Source organism: Nicotiana attenuata, chromosome 6 (assembly GCF_001879085.1).
Source record: "Nicotiana attenuata strain UT chromosome 6, NIATTr2, whole genome shotgun sequence".
In the NCBI taxonomy this organism is placed as follows: Eukaryota; Viridiplantae; Streptophyta; class Magnoliopsida; order Solanales; family Solanaceae; genus Nicotiana; species Nicotiana attenuata.
In genome coordinates this window covers 53200962-53228077 of record NC_031994.1, presented here as the reverse complement: position 1 = coordinate 53228077, position 27116 = coordinate 53200962, and the positions used below count along the sequence as shown (strand labels likewise).

The 27116-nt window shown below is 36.9% G+C and overlaps 1 protein-coding gene across 1 annotated transcript; it reads left to right on the top strand.

The window, feature by feature from the left end:
• On the top strand, positions 1896–25379 carry LOC109227006 (ER membrane protein complex subunit 10). Its single transcript, XM_019391989.1, has 9 exons — positions 1896–2320; positions 5455–5523; positions 5606–5701; positions 13642–13689; positions 14134–14205; positions 17853–17911; positions 18442–18529; positions 18621–18779; positions 24988–25379. Exons 1-8 carry the CDS (start codon positions 1991–1993, stop codon positions 18774–18776), a joined length of 918 nt encoding a protein of 305 aa, XP_019247534.1. The 5' UTR covers positions 1896–1990; the 3' UTR covers positions 18777–18779; positions 24988–25379.

The window sequence follows — 27116 nt, the reverse complement described above, 5'->3', positions numbered from 1 at the left end:
GTGTGTATACCCATTAAATTTACTTGAGTTTACATACATTAAAAAAAATCCGTACTTTTGAACTTCTCAAAATTCTTCTATGAGCTAATAAAATATTGTCATTTGGAATTATATTTGAGTAACAAATAAACTGGTACATTTCAAATCCGCATTTAATCATAGTTCATGTTACTCTCCATCAAAAGTTATTCATTATTTTATCAAAAGATATCAGTTGCTAACTTATGAAGTTTGGGTCCGGGCTAGGCACAGTCCATTCCCCACTAGTATTAGATATAGGGGTTTTGACACAATTACCCACAAAAACAAAATTATTTACCCTTGTTTACCCATTTGTTTCCTACACATAAACTAATTATATTTCCTAACCATAGTAGGTTTTGTGGGAAATTTTTTCTTTATTCTCTAATTCTTTTTTATTTCTATGCTTATTTTCTTTTCTTTTTTCTTTTTTCTTTTCTCCTTTTCCTTTTTTCTCGTTTTCTTCTTATTTTTTTCTTTTTTCCTTTTCTAATTTCATTTAACTTCTTTTTTTTATATTCTTTTTCTCTTCATAATCTAATTTCATTTACTGTTTTCACTATTTTTTATTATTCTTTTTTTTATATTATTACTAAAGAAAAATCAAATTGTGTACCAATTAAATGTAGCTAATACAACCAAAAAAATATTAACTAACATATGATACTAGTATAGCATATAACTATACCAACAGGGTATACAATTGTACGCAATGAGTTAACAAAAATTAATTCAATTATTAAACTAAATAATATCAGTTGTCAATAAAAAATTTAAAAAATTCTAAAAGGATCTAATTGTAAGAGTATACCGTTACATCATATAGCATACTATAATATTTTTTTTTTTGCATTTTCAATTTGCCCCTCACGCTGGGTAAAAGCTTAAAGCAAATTAAAAGGGAAAAGGCAAGTGAATTTACGGGTAATAAGTATACTATTATAGTATATTATATACTATTACAGCATATTGTTACAGTATCTTGCATATTATTACAGTATACCATAACAATATATTGTATAATATAATAGTATACTGTTGCACTATAACTATATACTCCTATAGTATATTAGTATACTGTAGCGGTATACCGTTTTGTAAACTATAATAGTGTACTGTTGCAGTATAGCTATATACTCCTACAACATATTGTATACCGTAGCGGTATACTGTAGCTGTGTTCTTCTTCGATTTTCAACTGAAAATTTCGATCTCAATCACCTCAAATCAGGTCCAAATGCTATCAAATTTCAGTATGAACTTCCAGAAGGTACTATAAGCAATATTTAACAACACCCACTTTGAATCAAACAAGAACTCTTCAAAAATAAAATTGAGCTTCAAGCCCAACAATGGTGGATATGGAAGGCCTTCAGCTATTTGACAGCATGTTGACGGCTCGAGTTAAATCCGACAAATTTTACTATACAACGCTAGTTGAGTGCTTGTAGCAGGTTGAGAGATGGTCTTGCAGGGGAAGCAACTCATGTTAAAGTAATTGTTTCCGGGATTGCACCAGATTTGCCCTTGTACAATGCGCTGCTCGACATGTATTCTAGTTGTGGTGATAGTGAAGCAGCTTTGAAAGTCTTCGGANTATACCATCCTTAAGTCAAAGTTGATCCCAGTGGTGTGAGACAGAACTAGCGGGTAAATAGTTTGGGGAGTATGGGTAGGAATAGTAAATAGTTTGAGTTTGGGCATTAAAGGGTAAATAGTTTGGAATTAATGGGTATAAAATGAGATTTTCTCTTAGATATAACCGATTAGCCTAAGTTATTATTATTATTATTATTATTGTTCTAAAGAATTGTTTTTTAAAAGATAATAAAACCAAATAACACTATACTACTAGTCTACTACTACTACTAAAGTTATCCCCTGCTGTCTTTACCTCGGCTAGTCCGCACTCAAAACCATCAAAAGGTGTTTGCTTCTCACTCTTCTAAGTCTCAAACTCCTTTCAAGAATGAGAACCAAATCTGTAACTGGGGCGGGTTTCTTCCTGCTGTTGATCCTTACGACGTCACATGGGTTCCAGTCCGACGAGCTTCTCGTCGACGATGAAGAGCTCGGTCTCGAAGGTGGAATCCGATCCCGTGCAGCTGATCCCAATGACGTCAAAGTAGGTTCAGCACCTTCTTCTCCTGTTCAGTCGACCCGGAAGAGGTCTACCGGGTCGGGTTCCGATTCAGATTCGAAGATCCAGTTCACTCTAGAACATGCCTTCGGCGACTCAGATTTCTCCCCCGCCGGCACCTTCACTGCTCGCATCAAATCTCCTTCTCATGGTTCCCAGGTCTTCCCCTAATTATTCTTTATTTTGTCGATTGAAACTTTTCTAAAACTTTTATATAGTTATCAACGTAATTGTAATTATTATTTGTTGAAAACTATCTCCTTAATCGTAATTATAGACGTTGTTGGGTAATATAAAGATCGCAGAACACAGGTTGATATCAGTTTACTTAATAATAAAGATAGTTTGTTAATTTTATGGACTTGCAATCTGATTTAAAAAAAGTAATGCAACTAAACAATTTTAAAAGACAAAATGTACAAAGTAATGACTCCGAAATACAATCAATGCTCTTATCCGTAATATTAAGAATATTTACTCTAACTACATGTATCTGCTGATCGTGTGAAGCATAACTCCGGATGACTTTGACTGGATGTGACTTGCAAGAATGTCATTTGGACAGAGGGACTAGGAAAACTTAGCCTTTTGGTTGTGGAATGTGGTTGTTGAGATATTGATGGGTGGGGTACTAGCACTTGTTTATATTCACAATTATTGGGTGTCTTGCAATAATATTTAAGTCTATCGTAGTGGTTGTTAAAGAACAATGGCTATAGATGGACATTTTGTTAGAGTGGGAATGACCTTACACATGTAATTGTACAAGAAGTATCTAGCGAGAACTATTTTGATAAGGAAAAGGTAGAAGGTAGAAGTATCTAGTGAGAACTAGATCATGCTAGAATTTTCCTTTACCCAAAAAAGATCATGCTAGGATTGTCTGTCCGGCTTTTGCCCTATATTAAGGTAGAGCATGTATAAATGGTACCACTTCTATAAAAAGTCCATTATGCAACTTGGAAAATGAATCCTTTGAGCATTTGTTCTTCATATGTCAATATTCAGCTGCAATACGGAGAAGATATTACATTGGCAAGGGGTTAATAAGCAAAGCTATGGGTTGGCATGGGATGTTGATCATGCACACATGGAGGTCTTCAGGGGAAATTATATATACAATGGCTTTGGCTTGCTGTATATATAGTGTCTGGTGTGAAAGGAATATGAGTATTTTTCAGCAGCAGAGCAGAACTGCCGCGTTGATTATCAATCAGATAGTTCAAGAGGTACAATGTAAAGGTGCTATGCTAGCCAGATTAAATAACAGTTTGAAGAGCCTGAATTTTTACCCTTAGTTAAGCTTTGATTTGTAGATACTGTCACAGCCAAAAAATCCCACCAAAGGTCGTGATGACACCTAACCCCCAATGCTAGATAAGCCAATATCCAAACATAGATCAAACTAAGCATAATAAGATATAATATAACTGCTATAGCATAAATATGCGAAATGAATCCTTCAACAACAACAAACACATAAATACTACGACAATAGTTTTCCCAAAACTTGGTAGTACGGAGTCATGAGCTCTAAAATAAGATACAACATAATCTCTCGATATTACAAATAATGTCAGAAATGTAAATAATAGTATGATAAAAGAAGGAAGGGGACTCCAAGGGTTTGTGGACGACCATGGTATCCTATATCAGCTACTGGGCACACTCCTGAGGTCCACTCGAGCCAATGCCAGAATTTGCATAAAAATATGCATAAGTGTAGTATGAGTACGAGACAACGTGTACTCAGTAAGTATCAAGACTAGCCTCGTGAAATAGTGATGAGGTTCAAGTCATGTGATACCTACTAAGAAATAAACCTGTATAATTCCTATTGATACACAACAAGATTATGAAAAGAGATGCGATATTGTAAAAGCATACATCATGAAATATCAACTCAACATAGATAGTCCTACCTCGTCTATCAAGTCTAAAGCATGTAATAGAGGCATCAAGTAGCATATTAAAAGATAAACATAGAAAGCATATAGTATGCATGATATGGCAAAAAGGATTCATGTCACGACCCCAAAGCCCACCAAAGCTGTGATGGCGCCTCACACTGCTTGACAGGCAAGCCAACATTCAATATACAGAAATAGACTTCAATAACAATAAGGAATAGCCTCAAAAGTGGAATAGGATAAATAACTATAGCCAGACAGTGATACAACTGAAATACCATCTTAGAACCTGATGTCAACAAGTATATGAGCTCTATAGAATAAATAAGTGCAACAGTCTGAATAATGATGCAATACCATTTGAAGTACATAAATAGTAATAACAAAAGTAAGGAAAAGGAACTCCAAGGCCTGCAAAAGAAAACAACAGTGCTACCTTGAAATCACCAATGGTACCGGTGCAACTCTCTAGCAATCAGCTCTATTAGCAGCTTCTGGATCTGTACATGAAGTGCAGAGTGTAGTATGAATACAACCGACCCCATGTACTCTGTAAGTAGCCAGCTTGACCTCGGATTAAAGATAATGACGAGATTGGCAAAGTCGGCTACTCACTTTCAACAACCAACAACAATAGTAACAAAAGGGGAAAGCAACTCAAGAATAACAAGTTCAACTTAATCACACATTAACAGGGAAATAGGCGTGCTTTCCAAACAAATTAGTTAAAGCATCAATTTCAAGATACAGAGTATCATTTAGCATGAGGAAGATACGTCTCTATGTTTGCATGACAAGTAACAATGCCAAAATCAACGAATTCACGGTGAAATCATCAAATAAGCACAATCTCAGCACTGTACGGGTGCCTGGCATAAAGTCCCTCACTCAGCACATACCAAGTGCCTGCACCCACAGGGCCCAAAGTAGCACGAGTTATCACCTGTCTCCGGAGGGGCGGATCCTAGCCCAAGCGCTGACCGGATCAAAAGTCAACGATCATCATAACTCAGCCCAAATAGCCTGGGGCACACGTCACCTCAATATCAACTTGATTTCTGTGTCGCTTTTTTGAACATCATCTTTGAGTTGGATTAATAATGGTTGTATATTGGATGTTGAAATTAGTTATTTTAATTGCATTTTAATTTTTAATGTACTAAATTCATAGATGGTTGATACTTTTTTTAATTTCTCGGATTCCCGTACAATTGTGCGCTTCGCTTCAAAGAACTCACTTTTCGCTTCAACTCCAATGGATCTGGTCGCTTTTTGCGCTTTTCACTTTCAATAATTCTTGGTTGACTTTTACTGTCCAACTATATCTGGTTGATGTTTGACTTTTACCACCCAGTAATAGATTTTTTGCACTTCTTGTCGCAGAAACAAACGCTGACAAAGCTTCGCTTCTCCAGAAATGCTTTTACTGAAACAGAGAAGGAGGATTTCAAAGTAATTCTATTTTCTGTTCATACAATCATGGCACCCTTTTTGTTTTATTTGTAACTTTTCTTGTGAATTTTATGTGATGCAGAAACTTTTGAAAGATGATGACTTTTACAGAATAAGAGTACCATCCAAAGTATTGAACCTTCCTGGCAGAGAATATGTTGTTTCCTCGGTGAAAGCAGTAAGTTTGCAACTATTGTGGCTAGAAGTATCAGCATTTTGTACATCTGTAGTGTCTATACATTTGAACATTCATAAGGAAGGAATAGTTTGAAATGGTGTCAATACTTTGCCTTTGTGTACTCTGTACATATGTATGCCCAAGCCTTTCTGTCCTTGTGACATTGAAATCTTAGGATTAGGAAAGTTAAATATTGTGGTGAGTGACAGCACGAGTTTTCTTTTATCAAGCAAGGGCATTTTATCTGTAAAACTTTTTTCTGGGAAGAAACTTTCATGTAATTTAACACATACTTTCTAAAGGGCAAGTTTTCTTTTATCTAGCGAGAGGCATTTTAGCCAGTAAAATTTGTTTGTCAGAACAAGAAGTTTCATATATTTGCGACTTTAATACTGTATCTCTTATGGAATCTTAATAGAAATATTGAAACTTATTAACTTCTTTCTGGTGCTACTGGATCTGCTTATTTAGCCTTGCTCTTGTTTGAGTTAAAATTTATATCGCCCCAGGAAGATTTAAATCATTGAGAAGCCGTCCATAGTGCTAATTAACAATTGCTTACCCAAGTTAGATATTTCTCCCCCTTACAATTTTATTCCTCTGTTTTGTTTTGTTAGATGTAAACAGCATTGAGAAAAAGTTCCCAAGAGGGCCCTTTCTTGCTCAATGATACTTAATCATAGTTTTATTTCTGTGGAAGTCTAGTCTACAGCTCGCTGGCTGCTCTGCCTGTAGTCTCCAGTTTCGCTATTTTGATTTTTATCTTGTACCATGGATTTGTCGGTTGTTTAAATTGATTATCCAATCTTAACATTCTATGTCACTTATCAACTGTTCTTTACACCAAAAATGAAAAAGAGAAATGCAAGAACTCTTGATTTCCTATGTTGAACTGCTCTTGCCTTTAAAACATCTTGCATTCCTCTCGTTCCAAACTGTCCACCATATGCAAGCTGGAACAACCTTCCACCATTCCTTGTGACAGGTTCTTCCCCTAATACTGTTCCAGCTGCATATCAGGCCAATGATATCTTTGGACATCACCCAAACAATACTAGCTAGTGCTATAAAGAGCTGCCAAAGTTGTCTAGTAATAACATAATGTAAGAAAAGATGCTCATTGGTTTCATCTTCCCGCTGACATACAAAGCATGTAGAGTTGTTCTGGATGCCTCTTCTTTGAAGAATTTCTAGAGTGAGGCAGGCTTTTCTTACCACTAACCATGAAAGAAAATAACTTTGTATGGTACTTTGATCTTCCAAATCTTTTATCAAGGCCAAGGATTGTTGGGATGTCCTTTAGATGATAGATAGTTGTATGCTGCCTTGACTGTAAATTTAGAGCTACTGCCTCCTTTCCATGTAAGAGAGTCCTCCGCTCACTTAATCCTGCAAAAGGTTCTAGTATTTTAAGAATCTCAGTAGCTCTAGTGACTTCCCGGTCATTGAGAAGCCTTCTAAAAATTAGGTTCCAGCCCTGAGAGCTCCAAGATTCTTCTATTGAGGCTTTAGGTGAAGTGGTGAGATTGAATAGATCAGGAAAAAGGTCTTTCAATGCTCTATGACCAATCCAATCATCATGCCAGAATGATACCTTCCTCCCATTTCCTATCCTAAAACTTGTGTTTGTTGTAAACTCCTCCCATAGATTCCTAATGGCTTTCGAATAGCCAACTCCATTAGGAGTTCTCATTGGTTTGCTGCTACCTGCTACCTGCTACCTGCTACCTGCTACCTGCTACCTGCTACCTGCTACCTGCTACCTGCTACCTGCTACCTGCTACCTGCTACCTGCTACCTGCTACCTGCTACCTGCTACCTGCTACCTGCTACCTGCTACCTGCTACCTGCTACCTGCTACCTGCTACCTGCTGGTGACAACTTGTCTCCATAAGGCTTGCTTCTCAGTGTTGAATCTCCACAACCATTTCATTAAGAGGCTCTTGTTATGCAAATTTAAGTTTCTAATGCCTAGACTCTCTTGCTGGAGATGAGAGTGTTCTAGCTGACAAGATGGAGATGGGAACCTTTGGACTCTCTGTTGCCTTCCCAAATAAAGTTCCTTTTCAGCTGGTCAATTCTTCTCCTTACTTTGGCTGGGATAGGAAATAAGGACATATGTAGGTGGGTTAGGATTCCAGGACAGATCTCACCAAAATGATCCTTCCCCATAGGGATAAGTATTGTGCTTTCCACCTTGTAAGTCTCTTTTCACATATATCAAGTACCCCTTCACATATATGCAACTTCGTTCTTGGAACCTAATGATAATCCCAAATACTTAGTTGGTAAATTTCCTACTTCACAACCCATAATGCCAGCTAGAATTGGACTATGGAGGACCTACTAGCTGTAGATCATTGATTGTGTCGGAGAAATCTCTAATAGCTCTGGTTAGACGGTGGTTGTTGCTTCTTTCATTTGAGTGTATGGTTGTGTTGAAATCCCCACAGACCACACATGGCCCATTACAAAGCCCTCTTGAGGCTTCCAACTCCCACCATAAGTCTTGCCTCTAAATTCTGGAATTTGAGGCATATATCCCTGTGATGAACCATGAGAAATCTTGGCCTATTGCAGTCAATCTACAAGAGATACTCTGACTACTAGAAGTAATCAACTCCCCTTCTAATATTCTTTTGTCCCAAATGATAAGAATTTCCCCACTAGTACCAATAGCTTCAAGATTGACAAAATCCATCCATCTACTCCCCCATAAATGTCTGGCAACAAGAGTTATCATCTTCTATCTTTGTTTCTTGAAGAACCACTTCATCACACCTCCATTCATTAAGAGCAGTTTTAATAAGTCCCCTTTTCTCCCTATCATTCAATCCCCACACATTCCATCATAATATATCGATCTTCATTAATCAACTCTGAGGGTGCCTCTCCCCCTGACCCTAGACTTACCATCTTTATATTTGATGCCTGATTTTAACCACTTTAATTGCTTCTGTATTTTTAGTTGCAGTGTTGCTTTGGATTGTGGTATCTTCCATCTTCTTGTGCCTTCTGCTGTCAATCTTCATGAATAAAGACATGACATCCCCTTCACACCCTTCAAAATCAACCCCAAATTGCTTACTTAGTTTGAGAACATTCATATGCACCCACAATGAAGCTTCTTCTTCCGCCCTTTGAATTCGCATGTCAATTGGAATAGCTTTTTCATCAATACATGCAGATGGATCCCCAGAAATAACCAACTGTTTGCTACCCTCGTCCGCATGCAATGACTCTCCTTTTCTTATGAGTTGAGTTCCCCGGACCGAGTGCAAGATTATAGGAACCTGTACCAAGTCCTCTTTGATGCCCATTGTATAGTGAGTAGAAAGAGAGGAAGAATTGAGTTCTAAAAGCATAGGATCAAAATGGTCTTCCTTCTCTTTTGTCTGCTCCTTCGAAGACATAAACATCGACACTTCCAAAGATGGCAATTGAGATCCAGAAATTTGCCTGATATCTATTTGGTTATTAATAATCGGCCCATTAGAGTCTTTGGGAGTTGGGCCATTAGAATGTCATCCGTTGGGCCTTACGGGATAGCCACATGTGGTCCCTCGAATTATTGGATCTGCATCTGCAATAAAGGGTCAAAAGAATTAGGACCCGCACTAATTAATTCCTTGGCTTGGGCTTTTAGGGTTGGGCCTTTGCACCAAGAATCAGTTGATGGATCTGTCAAAATTGGGCCCACACGAATTAATTGACTGTGGCCCACAACTCCCTTTTGTTTAAAGAGTTCAACATCAACCTCACGTGACTCAGGCACGTGTAAATTTTATAAAATTCTCCACTTCGATGTGCCCACGTGACCTGTACTGTTGCGCCGAATAAGTCCCATCTTCCAGGCTAACCCTGTTAACCAACAGATATTCTCTCCCATCCACAATGACAATCAGAGCAGCTATCACCGTCGCCAGAACTTCATACCATACGGGATTTTGTACAAATACCCATCGCTGTTGTCAGGACCAGAAATCCCAACTATGGGGCCGTGACGACGCCTAACATCCACTTGCTAGGCAAGCCAACGTTAGCTAAAGTATTAACCAATTTTAACAATTTAAAAGCAGGATAATAATGATTAACAATTAATAAACTCTGAAATACATGAAATAAATACATAAGTTACGCAGTCTATCCAAAAATCCGGAGTCACAAGTACATGAGCGACTAGAATGCTACAAGTTTGGTCTGAAATGAAGTACAACTGTCTGAAACTAGATAAACAGTACAAACAGGGTAGAGAAGAGGACTTCAAGGACAACGAATGCCATGCAACTCTACCTCGAGTCTCCTATGAAAGTCGGATCCGAGCAATCTCCACGACACGCCGCCCGGACCAACACCGGGATCTGCACAAGAAGTGCATAAGTGTAGTATGAGTACAACCGACTCCATGTACTCTGTAAGTGTCGAGCCTAACCTGGACGAAGTAGTGACGAGGCTATGACAAAGACACTCACTATAAACCTGTATGAATAATAATAAAAGACAACATAATTATACAGAACACAAGTAAACTCATACGAACGAGACCCGAGGGAAACTAACGGAGGGCCCCAAAATAACATCATCCCGAAATCCTCATATCACAGTTCCAGAATAGAACATTACAGCTACAATCACTACCACACATCATACTCCGTTGCGGCGCGCGACCCGGTGCCAACAATATCACAATATCTGTAGCAGCGTGCAACCCGATCCCAATATCATATCAATATCTATTGCGGCGTGCATCCCAATCCCATTATTAATTCATTTCAATATTGTTGCGGCGCACAACCCGTTCCCAATATCAACTCATTAACATGAACAACTCAACAGAACCAGTAACATAATCCTAACACAAAAGGTACCAAAGCGTACAAAACACCAAGGATCTACTATTACAACAGAGAACAACCAATAGCTCGTACTCAGAAACCTCAACAATTCATTAACACAAGAATAGCTAAAAAACTCGCACAATTGGACACAATGTAATAAAGTACAACAAGTAAGATAAAGACAATAAAGGCAAGTAAAGATATGAATCAATGAAGGTATACAATTGATACAGGTAGGCACATATGTCAGGTAAGGAGGTATTGATTGAAGGATGAATGAACCGAAAATGTTAGAACTAATTGACAGTTAACAAGGCATGAATAACAAACAAGGACATGTGGCAAATCAAAGCATGTAACAAAATATAACGTAGAATAAATAAAGATATAAAGATAAATATCCCAACCCGCATGCTTGAACCCATGGCAACGCATATGCACTCGTCACCTCGCATATACGACGTTCCCACACATAGGTTCACGTAGCAAATAGACCAAATAAGTCCTAATTCTCTCAAGTCAAAGTTAAACACGATACTTACCTCTTTCCGCAACCAAATCAATACTCAACCACGGCTTTTTCTTTGGAACAAGCCTCCAAACCGACCGAATCTAGCAAAATATCGTTAAAACAATTTAAAATAAGCTTTGGAAACTACACACGAGTGAAAAAGATTCAATCTTTAGTTAAATTGAAAAAGTCAACCCCAGGCCCGCTTGGTCAAAGCCCGAGATTCAGACCAAAACCTGATTATCCATTCACCCCAAGCCCGGTTATGTGATTTGTTTCGAAATCCGACCTCAATTCGAGGTCTAAATCTCAATTTTACAAAATTTCTAAATTCTACCCAAAATTCCTAATTTCTACCATGAAATTCCTAGATTCGATGTTAAGAATACATGAAAAGTAATGTGAATTGATTGAAAACTGGTTAAGATTACTTACCAATGATTTTGGGAAGAAAATCACCACTATAGTGTTTAGAGTTGAAAAATGGTGTAAAATGAGAAGTCCCGATTTTTCCCTATTTTACCCCGTGTTCACAAATGCGATGTCCGCAAATGTGAGACAGTGGTCGTAAATACAAACAGTGCTTCAGATGCACAGACGTCGCAAATGCGACAAAACCTTCGCATTTGCGAAGGACACCCCCTTAGCATATGCGACTCATTCTTCGCAAATGCGAAGACCCAGCCCCCAGCCCATGCGATCACTTGACCGCAAATGCGAGCCAGACCTCGCAAATGTGAGATCTTCAACTGAAATGCACCAGCTATTCTGAATCAATTCGCAACGCCTCCGAAAGCCCCTCGGACTCCAAACCAAATATGCACACAAGTATATTCACATCATACAAACTTGCTCGCTACCTCAAATCATCAAAATAATATCAAATAACAAGAATCGATCTCAAAACTCAAGATTTCAACTTGAAAACTCAACTTTCACAATTTTTCACATAACACGCCGAAATGCGCTCGGGTCACCCTGAACCCCAACCAAACATGCGTACAAGCCCAAAAACATCTTACAAACCTACCGGAATCGTCAAAACACCGATCCAAGGTCGTTTACCCAAAATGTTGACCGTGGTCAACTCTAGCCTCATTTTAAGTCAAAAATCACATTTTCATCAGAATTGTAAGTAAAATCTTTCCGGAAACGATAGGATCACTCACTCAAATCGATAAACATCAAATGAAGTTATGAGGGGTTTCGAAACACAGAAATAACGGCTAGTACCCAAAACGACCTATCGGGTTCATAGCTGTCCACCTGCATATCTTTCGGCACCTTACTCCCATCTCCCTTCGCTTTGATTCTAGCCCAGTGTAAATGGTTTTTTTAGTGTTGTCTCCTCCTCCGTTTCAATCCAACCACCACACTGATCACCTATTGCTTTGAAAACTTTCTGTGACCCAAGGTTAATAGGAAGTCCCAGAAGCCTAATCCAAACCCAATTACGCTCCACCTCTTCAGGCCAGCAGCCAGTAGTAGGTTTCCACCATTCAAGGATCACTTTGGTCTTCTTCCAATGCCATTCACCCTTAAGAACATGTTCAGTATCCTTCGTTGAAGTTCAAACAAGAACTGGTAATCGTTCATCTTGTACACATTCACACCAAAGGTAGATTTCCATGTGTTACAGGCCCATCTCCGGATATCATTCAAAGTTGGCGTCTCCTTCATAGGAGTCAGGACTTTTCCAACTATGCACCTTCTTAGCACATCTTTGTCCGATAATTCTGAACCCCTAGGGATGATGACTTTGGAATTGTTGGATTTGATCGGAGAAGATTTCGTCCCTTCTGATGGCCATCTACCGGTTCTGATTACTACGTTATAGGACGACCACCGCTGTGGGTTTCTGACAATAGGGACATTCTTCTCTTCTTCTGGGACATTTATGAACCTTTGTATTTTTTGAGCTATGATTCCCCACCCTGCCTTAAATGTAACTTCTGGTGTAATAATGACATACCTGTGCTGCCCCTGTACAGCAATGAAACTGATGTACCTTCCGTGTTCATTGTATTTAAGAGTGCAATAAAATTCTGCATAGTGATCGTTCACATTCCACCTCCTTATTGCCCTGCCATGCTCCTTTGAGGCCACATTAGATACCTCTACGACCCACTTCATAACTTAGAGGCTTACAGTTGCTTTCCTCGTCAGGTTCCTGCTACGTTCAACCCATTTGAACCCAACTTCAGACCTAGAACAATTTTTTGTAATGTGAAAGGATTTAAAACCAGCATGATAATAAATCCTGACACTATCCATATTAAGAGAATAACACGATTGAGGTTTAAACAATAATCACAGTAGGTGAATTCCGGTGGATTCTCCACCGGAAAAGGTTATTCGACAGTCCTAGAAAGTAGGAAAGAGAAGTGTCTCGGGAAAGGTGCCTGGGAGCATTTTGCTCAAAGGTTCTTTACCTTAATGCAGGTCATTTCTCTTGTCTATTTTTATATTTCCATTTCAGACAATGGAATTTCCTTTGTGATTTGGCTAATTATTCTGGTATTTTCCTGGAATTCTGCAAGCTTCAAATGACATGCTCATCATGTAATTGCTATTTACTGTTTTTGCCTCAGAGGTGTCTTCCTCGGGATGGTTTGGAGGAGCACTTTGTCATACATATGGTAATATTCAACTTAATACTCGTTACCTTAGTTGTCTATTTAGGTTCCAGTATGATATGTTTCTTTTCTGTTTTCCTTTTCTTTATTTCCTTTTTTGTTGGATATAGGTGGTTAAGAATATAATTCTATCTTGTCTAATAGGCTTTGTTAAGTACTTCGGCTACTGTGGAAAGTAAAGAAAATAAAGTTAAATTAAGATATTTCAACATGACGTATTTCCTTTGTATATCATATTAGCGTGTTCCGCATTTTGTTTTTTCTTCTAAGGGAAATAGGTGGTTTCCTTGGCTAGTTTAAGTATTTTCTCTTGAATTTCGATAAAAACATATAGGGTCAGAGTTTTTGTTATTATGCGAACTAATCATGTTGGCACAGTCTACTCTTTATTTGTGCAAATCTTTCATTTTCATCTGTTAGGAATTGACTTTGATGTGTTCATTGCAGGACGGTGTGAATATTTTGGCTGTTAATTATGGTTCCCCTGGTGCATGCCAATACCCTCGTCAATTGAAGCTTGTAAGTATTGATTCCTAAGTTTTAGGCCCTTACTCACCAACTAACCTCCCCATCCTTACTGCCCAACTTATATGAAGCATATCATGTATGTCTAATCAGTAGTTCTCGCATTTGAGCTTGAGAATTTTGATAGGGCAATAGAATGATACTACTCTGTTTGAAAGCTTTAAGCTGTTGGAACGGGAAATAACTTAAATGTAATTACCAATATCTCGGCAATCATTCCAAATTTGGGTGCTTTGCTCTGAAAGCATCTATTAGTATCTGAAGATCTTTTACCAAAAGATACCTTTTGGAAGATTACATGATGTATTTAGATTCCCTAAGGGAATTATAACCTCATTTTTCAAGGAACCTCTATATTTGCTGGGCTTTTGATTCTTAGGTTTAGTTTAGACCAATGACTGAGGCAAAATGATTTTTCACTCAACTTTTGTGATACTTTTTACAATTGAAGTGTTCTATTGTGAAAAAAGAATCTATCTCATACAGAAGAGATATACAATAGAGATACCCGCCAGTGATTTTTTCATCGCCACCCAGAATATTCTTTTCTTTATTACTGAGAAATCCCCAAGGGCTAGTGGCGCACAGCTCGAAACTTGATGGATAATGGGCCAAGAATATCTTATATGCAGCTGCGTGCCAAGATATACCAAAAAAACAGCAAAATCTATGGATAGTTGAAGCATTTTTCCCATCAGAAGCTCTTGTATTTCTCCTCATAACTAGTCACATGATAGCTTGACAGATGATATCCCAAGCTCTGCTTCTTCTGATGGAGCTGGCTTTGGACCTTCAGCTCCAAAGTAGATTTTTTCACTGTTAGGCATAACCCAGTTTGTAGTGGAAAATTTCCAGTCTTGTCACCCTTGAAACTGATAAGTGGGTGGTCGACCACCGGTGTGTTGTCAAAGGCGCGCTTAAAGCGCGCTTAAGCCCTGAAGCGAGGCTCAAAACATGTTGAGCGCTTCGCCTCGCTTTGTGGGCGCTTTAGTATCGCATCAAGCCTCTAAGGCATGCTATTCCTTGCCAATGAGTGTAATCATGAAAAGGCGACATTAAACAATTAATATTTCACTTTATCGTAAATTTTTTTCCAATTTTTTTGTCCATCTATTTGTTATTCATGCTTATAATTATTAGTCTTGTACTACATATACATATTTTTACTTTTCCTTTAGTTGCGTCTTTTTTCATTAAAGCCCACACTTTGTTTTGCGCTTTGCGCCAGTGTTGTCAAAGGCGCGCTTAAGCCCTGAAGCGAGGCTTAAAACACGTTGAGCGCTTCGCCTCGCTTTGTGGGCGCTTTAGTGTCGCATCAAAGCTCTAAGGCATACTTTTCCTTGCCAACGAGTGTAATCCTGAAAATACGACCTTAAACAATTGATATTTCACTTTATACTTTATAGTGAATTTTTTTTTTCAATTTCTTTGTCCATATATTTGTTATTCATGCTTAAAATGATTAGTCTTGGACGACATGCATATTTTTACTTTTTCTTCCATTGTGCTTTTTTTCATTAAAGCCCACGCTTTATTTGCACTTTGCGCTTAAAGCCCCAATGGACTTTAGAGCTTTTTTGCGCTTTTTGCCTTTGATAACACTGCTTTGCGCTTAAAGCCCCAACGGACCTTAGAGTTTTTTTGCGCTTTTCGCCTTTGATAACACTGTCGACCACCCATTTATCAGGAAAAAAAATATTATTCCAGTCTTGTCACATACTTGGAACTTATAAGTGGGTGGTCAACATCTGCTGTTTCTTTACCATAAGAATCTCTAAATGTGTATTCTTCTCTGCCTTATATTATTAGCCGTAAGTATAGCGTTCCAAGCAGTTACATAAAAGTATCAACCTCCTGGGGAGCTCTACTTCGCAAGCTACTGAATGTGGAGAAGTATCTGGTTGGGGTTTTCAGCAAATTAGGATTTGACTTTAAATTGTCTTGTCATATGTCCCTTCCATAGCCAAGAGGCGTCGTCCTCCCATTTTGTAAATTCAAGTCAGTCTGTAATTGCTTAGTTCTTCCTTTCTCTGTCTTGTAAAGTCTTTCTGAAGTGAAGGTCCCAAAACATTCATCCTCTTTCCTCATAGCAGCCTCTTCTGGTTCTGGAGATGCCAAAAGTGGCTAAATCAGATCTTCAGAGGCATAATTCTCCACATCCAGAGTGAAAACTTTAACTTATACTCAGCTGGAGAAGAAACAAGTTTTCATTGAACGTCAAAATCCAAATGTGAGTTCTGTAATGTCCAGGTGCAATGAGACTTCTTTTTTCTGATAACCGAGAAATTCCCTAGGGCCAGCAGGAGCACGGTACAAAACATGGTAGATCATGCCCCTCCACCCCCTAACCTTCTCCGCTCTAATATCTGGCTTTTGCTTGCGGCGGGATTCGACCTTATGACGTGCCCCTTATTCATATATCACGGGCTACGCTCTTACCACTAGACCCAGGGTGATTCAATGAAACTTAAGTTCTTGACTATTACCTAATACATAGATCATTGGGTTCGTGTAATGAGGATGGATTAGCATTCACTACATAACCTAGACTCAGATGGTAAAGGCAGGTCTTTTTTGGTCATACATCAATATACGTGCAGAAATCTTGCTTAGACAGTAATTCTTTCTCAAGTTAGAGAAAACTTGACAGGCGTATTATAGTTTAATGACTAAGAAAAGATTATATGGGCATCTGAAAAAAGAAAAGATTATTTGAGTCCACACTTCTGTTAATATGAGTTTGGTTTGAAAGACAAATTATTACTAAAAGCTAAATCATTAGAGAAATAATCTGGATTGCTATTTGGAACTATAGAACAAAATTCATGATATGCTATGGAATATTCTAGTTGCGGAACTCTGTCTGGACCAAGTTCTTACAACTGAAATGTGACTGGAACAGCTAAGTTGATTCAGTCTGTACTACTAATCTTTCGAATTATCTAAAATCTGGTAAGGAATAATGCTGCTATTTCGGTTTCTGAAAAATCTGCAACAACCCAAAGACCTTTTATACTCAATTTGAAGTTCAAAAATAGGAAGTCTTGAATTCTCACCTGAAATATTCCAGTCAAAGAATCAAGATAGTAACTAACCGACAATTCATATCAGGCTATTGAGAATTTTATCACCATCAAGTACTGATAAGTAGCAAAATGAGAATTACTTTATGCAATGTGATTTAGTGTAAGGTTGACACAGGTTATGGTTTCCTACAATTAGCTTTAGGTCCTTGAGAGACTCACTATTGGATTCGTTTCCAGGATGGATCAATTAGTATTGCTGGTGATTCTTTTGAATCATAGTGTATGAGATGTTCATGTCATCTTTGTCAGTTACATTTTTCTATTTATAAAAATCTGGGGACTATTAGCAATGTCATGCATTAGGCAATATTTTTTTCATATGGAAGTAAACCGTTTCCAAATCATTTCTGCTGGTTCCGCTGATGGATTCACATGCTACCTTTTCTTTTCTTTGTATATTATGCTCTTTCTAGCTTATTAATGGGACTTGATATTAGCTAGTTTAGTAAGTGAAATGTAATAGCAAATTTTCATGGTACTGGGGAAGGAAAAGGATTTCATGTAAATAAGATGCTAATCCTATGACTGATGCTAAGTTTTGTGCTTCTATTTCAGCCTGCAAAATGGTCCTTTAACTCGCACACAGTCCTAAAACCTACTGAACAGGCACCCAGGCAAGTCACTGTAATTTTTTATTTTCCTTGTTCCTGACATTGTATTCTCCTTTTGCATAAAGCAAGTGACAGGTGGTAAGTAATCAACTTGGGTAAAAAGATCATATCATGACGCTATGCTTTGTTATCAGGGAGTTTATATAAGCTAATAATCTCCTTGAGAGAAGCTTCAAGTACCTGGCTGTGTGCCAAAGGATAATTTGATGTGGCTTTTTAAATTGTAAATATGGCTCCAGCACGGCCTTTGTTTTGAAATTGATTAATTTGACTATTCAAAAGCAAAATGTGTCAAACTAGTCAGGAGGGGTGGCGATTAGGGGAATCTTCTCATGCTCCTTCTGAGAAACTTAAAGAAATGGCTAGGGAACAGTCTGTCAGAGATACTTTCAGTACGAGCATTACAGATATTTTTGTTTTTGAGCTTCTATGGAGCAGAGAAGGAAGATAAAGTGAAGCCGAAGATATTTATTCATGTTTCCATGAACTTATGTTGCTTATTTCCATGATACTAAAAAATGTTGTTGGAACAGAACACCTATATTTTCAGAAGCTGTTGTTGGGGAGAATGGAGAGGGTGAAGAAATTCAGCCTCCAGAGAGATCTTTCTGGGCTAAATATGTGAGTTTGAATCAGTTGTTTAGTTTCTTGTAAACCTAATATTTGCACACCCTCATTCTCATATTACCCTTTTTTATGATCTTTATTTCAGTGGATGTATTTGATCCCTCTCGGACTCATTGTTATGAATGCTATGACACAAGCGATGAACATGGCCGAAGAACAGACTAGCGGACAAGCAGGGGCCCAAGGACAACAGGCTATTGGAGCTCAACGTGCACAAAGTACTGTGGTACGAAGAAGATGATAGGTGAGTAAGTTTGAGTACATTTGTGATTTACCTTCATTATCTATTTATACATCCATGGTATAAATTGTATTAGCCCTTCTTAGGTGTCTACAAATAATGTATATGTGGTTCCGAGTATATTAAATTACAGCAAATATCATGAAGTACTTTTTAATTTTATTTTAAATGTAGTGTCTTTTGTTAATGTAGTGATTAGCTGTCTCAATAAGTTTAGAGTTCCCAAAACAGAATTTTAATTTGAAATGGACACGCACACGTGTTATGCAGAAAGAAATATGTGATGGCCTATCTGAAATGTTAACCAACTTTTATGGTTGAAATGTGCACTTTCGCATTCCACTTGTACAAGACAGCACCATATACCTTAATTGTGTTTGATGCTTCCATTTCTCTTTCTTCAATCTCTCTGGATTAGTATAGCATATACCTTTATAGGTCGCTTCTACTGATATAGTATCTGTTTTGGGGGTTATATTTTATGGAAATTTGTGTGGTCATCACTTTTTCCGTTGTTGTTTGGATCTTTTTGTTTTCCGTTACAAGGAAAGGTTTTTTGATGAAGACCCTTACGAGAAAAGGGTTGATGTTTGCTGTCCACAAATGGTGTACTCTGAGAAATGGAGGACAGCGTGGAGCGGGGTTGGTTGCCTTACTCTAGCATAAACCAAGTTTAAATACAAAGATGACTTTTTTTCTCTGCAGATGAATATGATCTGCCACCAATGACTCTCAACCCGTTCAAAAACCCCTTTGTCTCTTCTTCTATATCACCCACCTAAGGTAAGAGGAGAAATCTTCTCAAACTTCCTTTGATTTATCTTCCTGTAGGATGTAAAGCTGAGCTTTTGCATTCTACAAGTGGTGCTTCTTTGGAAACAAAGAGAGGGGTGGAGTGTCTTGTTGATTCCTCCCATTCTAGCATAAAACCAAATCTATATATTATTAAAAGGAGAGGTAAAAGCCCTCTCCTTAAGTCAAGTGGCAGCCTAGAAAAAAGCCACATGGCATAAATAGTTAAAAATAGTTAATAATTAGTTATTTAGTTACTAATTAGTTATTGGTTGTTATTTTTGAATTTAAATATCTATAAAATAATAAAACAAAATATTTTATAATAAAAAATGAAAATTAAAAAAATAAATTCAATTCAAATTGGGAAGAAGTTTCAAGTTGGAGTTTTTAAATTATCTTAAAAAATAAAAAACTAAAATTACAAAAAATAAAAAACTGCCAATTTTAAAATTTCTTTATTTTTTAATAATTTTTGTTTTTCTTTTTAAAAATAAAAAGTTTATTTATTCAAAAAATATTATTGAGAATCTATATCTATATCTATATATTATTAAAAGAAGAGGAAAAAGTCCTCTCCTTAAGCCAAGTCGCAGCCTAGAAAAAAGCCACATGGCATAAGCATATTATATATTCAAGTGATAGCGTAAAATTTATATACTAATTAAATTTCTCATTTAGGAAATTTAGTTAATAAATAAAAATCATAATTTCATAATGAAAAATATAAATATACTATTATGATATTATATATAAGATAAGCATATTATTCTTACTCAAAAAAAATAAGATAAGCATATTATATATATAACATAAATAATAATTATTAAAATATTGATAGATTTTTTTATAAAAATAATAAAATGCTTATCTCTTTATACTTTTGATGAATTCAAAATTATAATTTAGCAAAAAAATATTACATTATTTAAATTTTTAGTTAACTATAAAATGAGAAAACTAATCAAATATTACAGTAGAGAAGAATGTATGAAAAGAGGGGGATAAATATAATTTTATGATATTTATATTTTGAATTGATTAAAAAATAAAAGATAAATAAATAACACTCAAAAATAATTAACAATAAATTTACAGTGTAACATAAGTTTAAAAAAATAATATTATTTCAAGAGTAAGAAAATATATATATATATATATATATATATATATATATATATATTAAAAGAGAAGTAGTATCAAAATATTTAGCCAATTGGCAAATTAATAAAAAGTCACATTAGTAAATGTATAGTATTAACTACTTGCTAATTTGACAATAAGAATAAATAAGGAACAAATAATTTATCTGTTACTATATGATGTGTATCCTTTGAGCTTGTATAGATTTTGTTATATTTCTGCACACAATATTAAATAATAAAATATAACTAATATTTATTAAAATAATGTGATATATTAGATCATAATTTTATAAGATTAATATTCTGTCAAATTATCCGCGCATCATGCGCGTTCGAACACTAGTTTAACTCTAAAACATTTTTCCTCTCCAGATGCATATGATCTGCCACTCAGGATTCTCTACCCGGCCAAAATACCTTTAATCTTTTCTTGCACATTAGGCACAGAAGAAGAGAAATTTTCTTAAATTCATTTATCGTATGCTGTATCCAGAAGTTCTTGGTAGTAGTTGATCATTTAGATTCTACAATTGGTGCTTTTATTAGAAATAAAGAGAGGGGATGGAGTATGGTTGATTACTGCTGTTCTAGCATTCTTCTTTTCCTCTTTTTCGATAAATATTCCTGCCCTCTGGCATAAACCATGTTGAGTTGAGGGTCTATTGGAACCCATTGGCTAAAGTAACAGTAGGATGAGATTGCGATACACAATGTTCGACAAAAGTGATTTATTACCAGAGATATGATTAGAAGCTCCCGAGTCCATGACCCACGGTCCAAGAGTACTACACTGAGAAACACAAGCAAAAGAATTATCAGCAACAGGAGTATTAATCTGAGCAACCGAGGCTACTTGTGGAGATATCTGCTTACTTGTTCGATACTGAAGGAACTCATTATATTCCCCTTCAGATAAAGAAAATCCATGATTACCTGTAGTCTCTGTTTGAGCAACATGAGCGTTTCTTGGTGGTCGACCATGTAAAGAATAACATACTTCACGAGTGTGTCCAAGTTTATTACAATAAGAACAATTGGGTCGAGATCTCCCAAAACGACCTCCACCTCGTTGATTCTCCATAGCCTGAGAAGTTCGATTTTCCATTGTCTGAGATACGAGAATAGAGGAGTCAACGGTTGGTGGTGAGACCACTGTGTGATTGGGTGGCGCAACATGACGAAGCAATCGAGAGAATAATTTATCAACTGTAGGAACCGAAGGACTAGCCAAAATTTGGTCTCTCACTGAGTCAAGGTCATTAGGCAGTCCAGCAAGTGTAAGAACTAGAAACATCTTATGTCGTTGCTCTTGGTGATGTTCAACACTAGCCGTGACTGGCATCAACTTCTCAAATTCCTCTATAACCGCTTGCACTTGTCTCAAGTAAGTAGACATATCCAATTCCTGTTTCTTCAAGCTCGTCATCCGAGATATCACATCATAAAAATGAGATATGTCATTAGTGTATAAAGTACGAGCCTTCTCCCAAACTGTCTGGAATGGACGAAACAAAGGCATTAACTAGGAATTAATCGATCGCCACAACAAACTACATAATTGAGTATCAATTTTCTTTAGAGTGCTTTGGCCTTTTCATGTCCATCACTAGTCTTCTTAGCTAGGTGATCTTGAACACCTTGACCCTTGCACCACAACTCAACAGAAGAAGCCCTAGCTAAGTAGTTTGAACTTCCCATTAAGTGTTCCGAAGTAATCATCAAACTTGAATTTCCAGAACCCGTGTTTTTAGAACCAAAAATATCAAGCCCCAAAGACATTGTTGGACCAAATAGCCCAGACAATCAAGAACACTAAAAAACACTGTATCTCGCCGGAATCTGAACAGTCGCCGGAAATCTCGCCGGAAAATAAAAAATCATCGGAATTTGATGTAATTTGGATGGATAGGTTCGAAATAGCCTCGCGAGCAAGCTGTCCAAAAGAACTTTTATCAGAAACTGATCGGAAAGCAGCTCACGTGTCGGCACGTGAGGAGATTTGCCGGAATTTTCTTCCCTCTGATTGGCGCGTGTGGGTGCGTGTTGGGGTATTTTCCGGCGGTGTTTTTTAGGGTTTGGTCGCCGGAGAGTGTAGGACCCTGTGGTGGTGTTGGTTTTAGCACAACACTGAGGGAAACATAGGCGATGCAATAATAGCTCTAGAAGTCACCGGAAATTGACACACTACGACTGTCTGGCGGAGTTTTCTTTCCTGGATGTTTCTTACTAACGCTTTGATACCATGTGAGAAGTATGCCACGGAAAAGTTTTATATTAATTATCTAAAGTGTTGTACAATACCCTATTTATATACCGTGCTTACATAATAATAGGTATCTACTTCCCGATGTGGGACACTATACATAACTAACTACTTAACATTTATATTCTATTCAATTATGATACAATAAGCCCTATTTATACAATACATATCTTATTCCTATTCCATGTGGGACTTGGATTAATTAATTTTATTTACGTAACTATATAACACCACGATCTGTGCTCTATCAGAAACAAACAGATGGATTCTGGTCTCCCCACTCTAGCTTAAAAATATTTTCTCCAGGTGTCTGCCGCCGGGGTCATCCTACCCGTTCCAAAACCTATTTATCTTATCTTAAACATTATCCACTTAAGAATTAAGATAAAAGGGCAGCCCGATGCATAAGGCATCCCGCGTTCACGCTGGGCGCGGAGAAGGGCCGGCACCTTAAGGGGGTGTGAAGTAGACAACCTACCCTAATGCAAGCACCATCCACTTAAGATATAGAGGACAAATCTTTTCAAACCTACCTTCATTCCACACCTATGACCTCTTGGAGGACAGTGGGTTTAGGATTGGTTCCACATAATTAAGAAGTTGATGACTACTATGTTAAAGTTTTCTCTTCTAGGTTCTGCCAAAATTTTGCATAGTAAAAGAAACGAAGTAGATAAATTTTAATGCCTTTTGCTCTTTATTTTGTTTTAAATGTTTTTATCTCATAGGTAGATCTCAAATTGCTTATAGAGAAGTTGTCTCAAAAGACCTATGATATCTTGGAAATTTGGAAGCATTGTGGATTTCGCCCAGGACAGAACAAAATGGAAACCAAGGATCCATTTAGACAATACCAACTAATTAGGATTAAAACTTGGTTTCTCTGTTGGTTAGGATTCCATTTATTCTGTTTTAAGACTGCAATGCCAGTGTGGGGTATGTGTGAGATTTAGAGACTCTCTAATAAGGACCCTTGATTTGCCTTAAAGTCGAATTATCTAGTATTTGAATGAACTGGACATAAAAAGAGTGCAATGGATACATATAATTTATGTAGCCGACCTTTACTAATGTTTTTGATTGATAAATAATAAAGACTTATCACACCGATCACAAAATGACAATAAAGAAAGACTCTATAGTCGTGCATTGAATTTCAGATATCTAGTAGAACTTTTCTTTTGTGTACATCCTGGCCAATAAAAATTTTCTGCACTCTTGAGACTTATAATTACTGGAACTGGCTCTTTTGTGAGAGTTAAGAGACTAAATGCTTTGCGCATTACGAAGCCGACGTAACTCATTGGCTTTTTGGCTGGACCGAAAATTAAATTGTATACGTTATATATGGCTGGTGGAGTGTTACATTTTCTGTGGAACAAATTTTTTTGCAATTGACTCCTATTACAGAAACTGTCGTACTCCCTCCGTCCCATTTTATACGATGCACTTTGACTGGGTACAGAGTTTAAGAAAGAAGGAAAGTCTTTTGAAACTTGTGGTCTATAAACAAGCATAGATATTTCTGTGGCGATAAATCATCTCATTAAGGATAAATTGGGAAGTTTAAAGTTAAATTATTTCTCCATATAGAAGCGTTTCAGTTCTTTCCGTGATAGACTAAAAAAGAAAGTGCATCACATAAATTTAGACAAACGGCATTTTACATACTCCAGCTTTTTGAGAGTTTGATAATTTAAAGCATTTTTGGGCTCTCCCTTCTATTTCTTTGTCCTTCCTCTTGAGTGCTTGTAGGAGTTGGCAAGAGTGCATGTGATACTAGTTTTCTGGATTTTAGCTCCCTCGCAGATTACTACTGATAGGATCTGTTTTCTGCAAGGTTCCTAGTGGCATTTTATACTTCCGTAAGGATCCAGTTGTAATTTTCAGCACAATCTTACTGCTGCTTTTGCTTTTATTTACTTATCAATAAAAAAAATATCTTTGCAATCGGCAACTTCAAACTTCTACCAGAAAACAACTAGTTTGATTCTTTGTGTTTTGATGCCAGCAACTTGCAGATCCCCTGGATTTTCGATCTTCAAGATGGTAGTACTGTGGAATCAGGCCCGTTGGTTCTGATTGAAATATCCATTGCACTATCCTTAGATATGCTTTTGTGGGGTGAACAATTAACCTCTGCAATGATTTGAGGGGAGTAAGGGCATTTTGAGTCATCAGTTATTTTTGATTGACATGATTGAGTGGTTAGTATACATTTTCTTCCTCTCTTATGGAAGATATTTGTAGGTTTTGCTCGTTACATTTGTACCCGTCTTTGAGTGTCGCTGAAGGATACTTTCCTAAGATGATGGCAGATGTAAAACATAGGTCTATATCCTTGATTTCAATAGTTTGTACTATTTATTTTAAAGTTTTCCACTTGAACATTCTCTCTTTTCATGCTTTTAACGTTGTCTTTGTGATTTTCTAAGTTCCTGCCAAACTTACCTCATTTCTTTATTCTTCCTTTTTTGATGTTACGAGAATTGACAAAAGAAAAATACCATTGTACTTTTGGGGAGGTCTCAATTCAGGATTACATCATTTTGGGAGAGGTCTTAGCAAATTTGTTTTTGCCTATTTTAATATGAAAATTTCGAAAATCAGAATCATCCCCTGAATTGTTTATGATTCTGTGGCTTGGAATTTGTTTTTTGGAAAATGACACTGTATACTCACTCTCAAAATAATAGCCGAAAAAAGGTATATTTATTGTTTATATATATATTCTGTATGTTATGTATAAAAATTTATATACTTTTTCGGCTACCGAATGTAAATAGTTTCTGACGCGGGCTAAAAGTGAAAAAATCCTTTTTTAGGGGCCAAGATCCATATTTACGATAAGAATTACCGTTTTAAAAAGCAGCACGTTTTTTCTTAACTTTGCCGGTGAGAATGTAAAAATTGCACGGGGCGCCCCTTTTTAACCTGTAGCCGCTTTGTCTTTTTAACCTGTAGCCCCTTTTTAACCTGTAACCTCTAGAGTATTTTATAACTAGCAAACTTCAGCTCTAGAGCTGAAATTTTCGGGTTACTAAACAAAAACTTCAGCTCTAGAGCTGAAGTTTTTATTTTATAACTGGCAAACTTCAGCTCTAGAGTTGAAGTTTTTATTTTTTAACTGGAAAACTTCAGCTCTAGAGCTGAAGCTTTTATTTTATGACTTGAAAACTTCAGCTCTAGAGCTGAAGTTTTCTGGTTACTAAACAAAAACTAAAGCTGAAGTTTTTATTTTATAACTGGCAAATTTCAGCTCTAGAGCTGAAGTTCGCGAGTTAAAAAAAAAAAATTCAGCTCTAGAGCTGAACTTCAGGCCCCGCTACTAAAATGCTGAAGTTTTGTGTAATTGCCTTTGCTACTTCAGCCCCGTGTGCTGAAGTTATGTGAAAAAGCGGGTACGGTTGCAATTTTTTTTACAAAGCGGGCACAGGTTAAAATATGGCACAAAAAGCGAGTATAGATGCAAATGCCCCGGTGAGAATTTTAATTAAGATCCACACACCTTATAAATGCTATGCCATTAAGATGGTTTAACCCGACAAAACCCAGTTGAAAACTAACTCAAAGTTGCAACTTTAATGAAATTATTTCTACTCTAACTTTATTTCTTTTGGGGTTAAAATGTCAACTTTGCGGTGAGAGGTTAGGCTAGGCCTCAACCTATATGTTAACATCCAAAATTGATACATACGTGATAGGGACAACGAATATGTCCACTTCTTGGGCAAAATTTTGAGAGGGTCATATCTTTATATATTGGAATGCCCTAGGATATGTACGAAAGGCTATTGGACAAAACGGAAGTTTCATATTATCTATAAGCAAAAAGCATACATCAAACGGTTTCTTTCTGGTTCTTATTCTGAAAGTGGTAATTTGTTCTAATAACTATTTCACATGGATGATGTTGAGTACTCTGCTTTTGATTTTGTCCACCAGTGTACAAAGATAATTTCACTCATTAGTGATAGAAAGATTAGTGAAAAGTATACTTACCTGGGTGAGCATAGTTGTTTTGATGTGGTATTTGAGCCTTGCAATAGATATCTCTCTACCTCCGAGCACACCTTCTTTTCCAATTTCCTAGCAATTGATGTTGGGGAGTGATTGCAAAATAAATGCATGTACTTCATT

Bases quoted from the DNA above. Each gene is read 5' to 3' on its own strand.
- LOC109227006 (XM_019391989.1), top strand. From the start codon at position 1,991: ATGAGAACCAAATCTGTAACTGGGGCGGGTTTCTTCCTGCTGTTGATC. The intron at 5,524-5,605 runs GTAATTCTATTT...TATGTGATGCAG, and splicing joins CAGAGAAGGAGGATTTCAAA to AAACTTTTGAAAGATGATGA. The intron at 5,702-13,641 runs GTAAGTTTGCAA...TTTTTGCCTCAG, and splicing joins TTGTTTCCTCGGTGAAAGCA to AGGTGTCTTCCTCGGGATGG.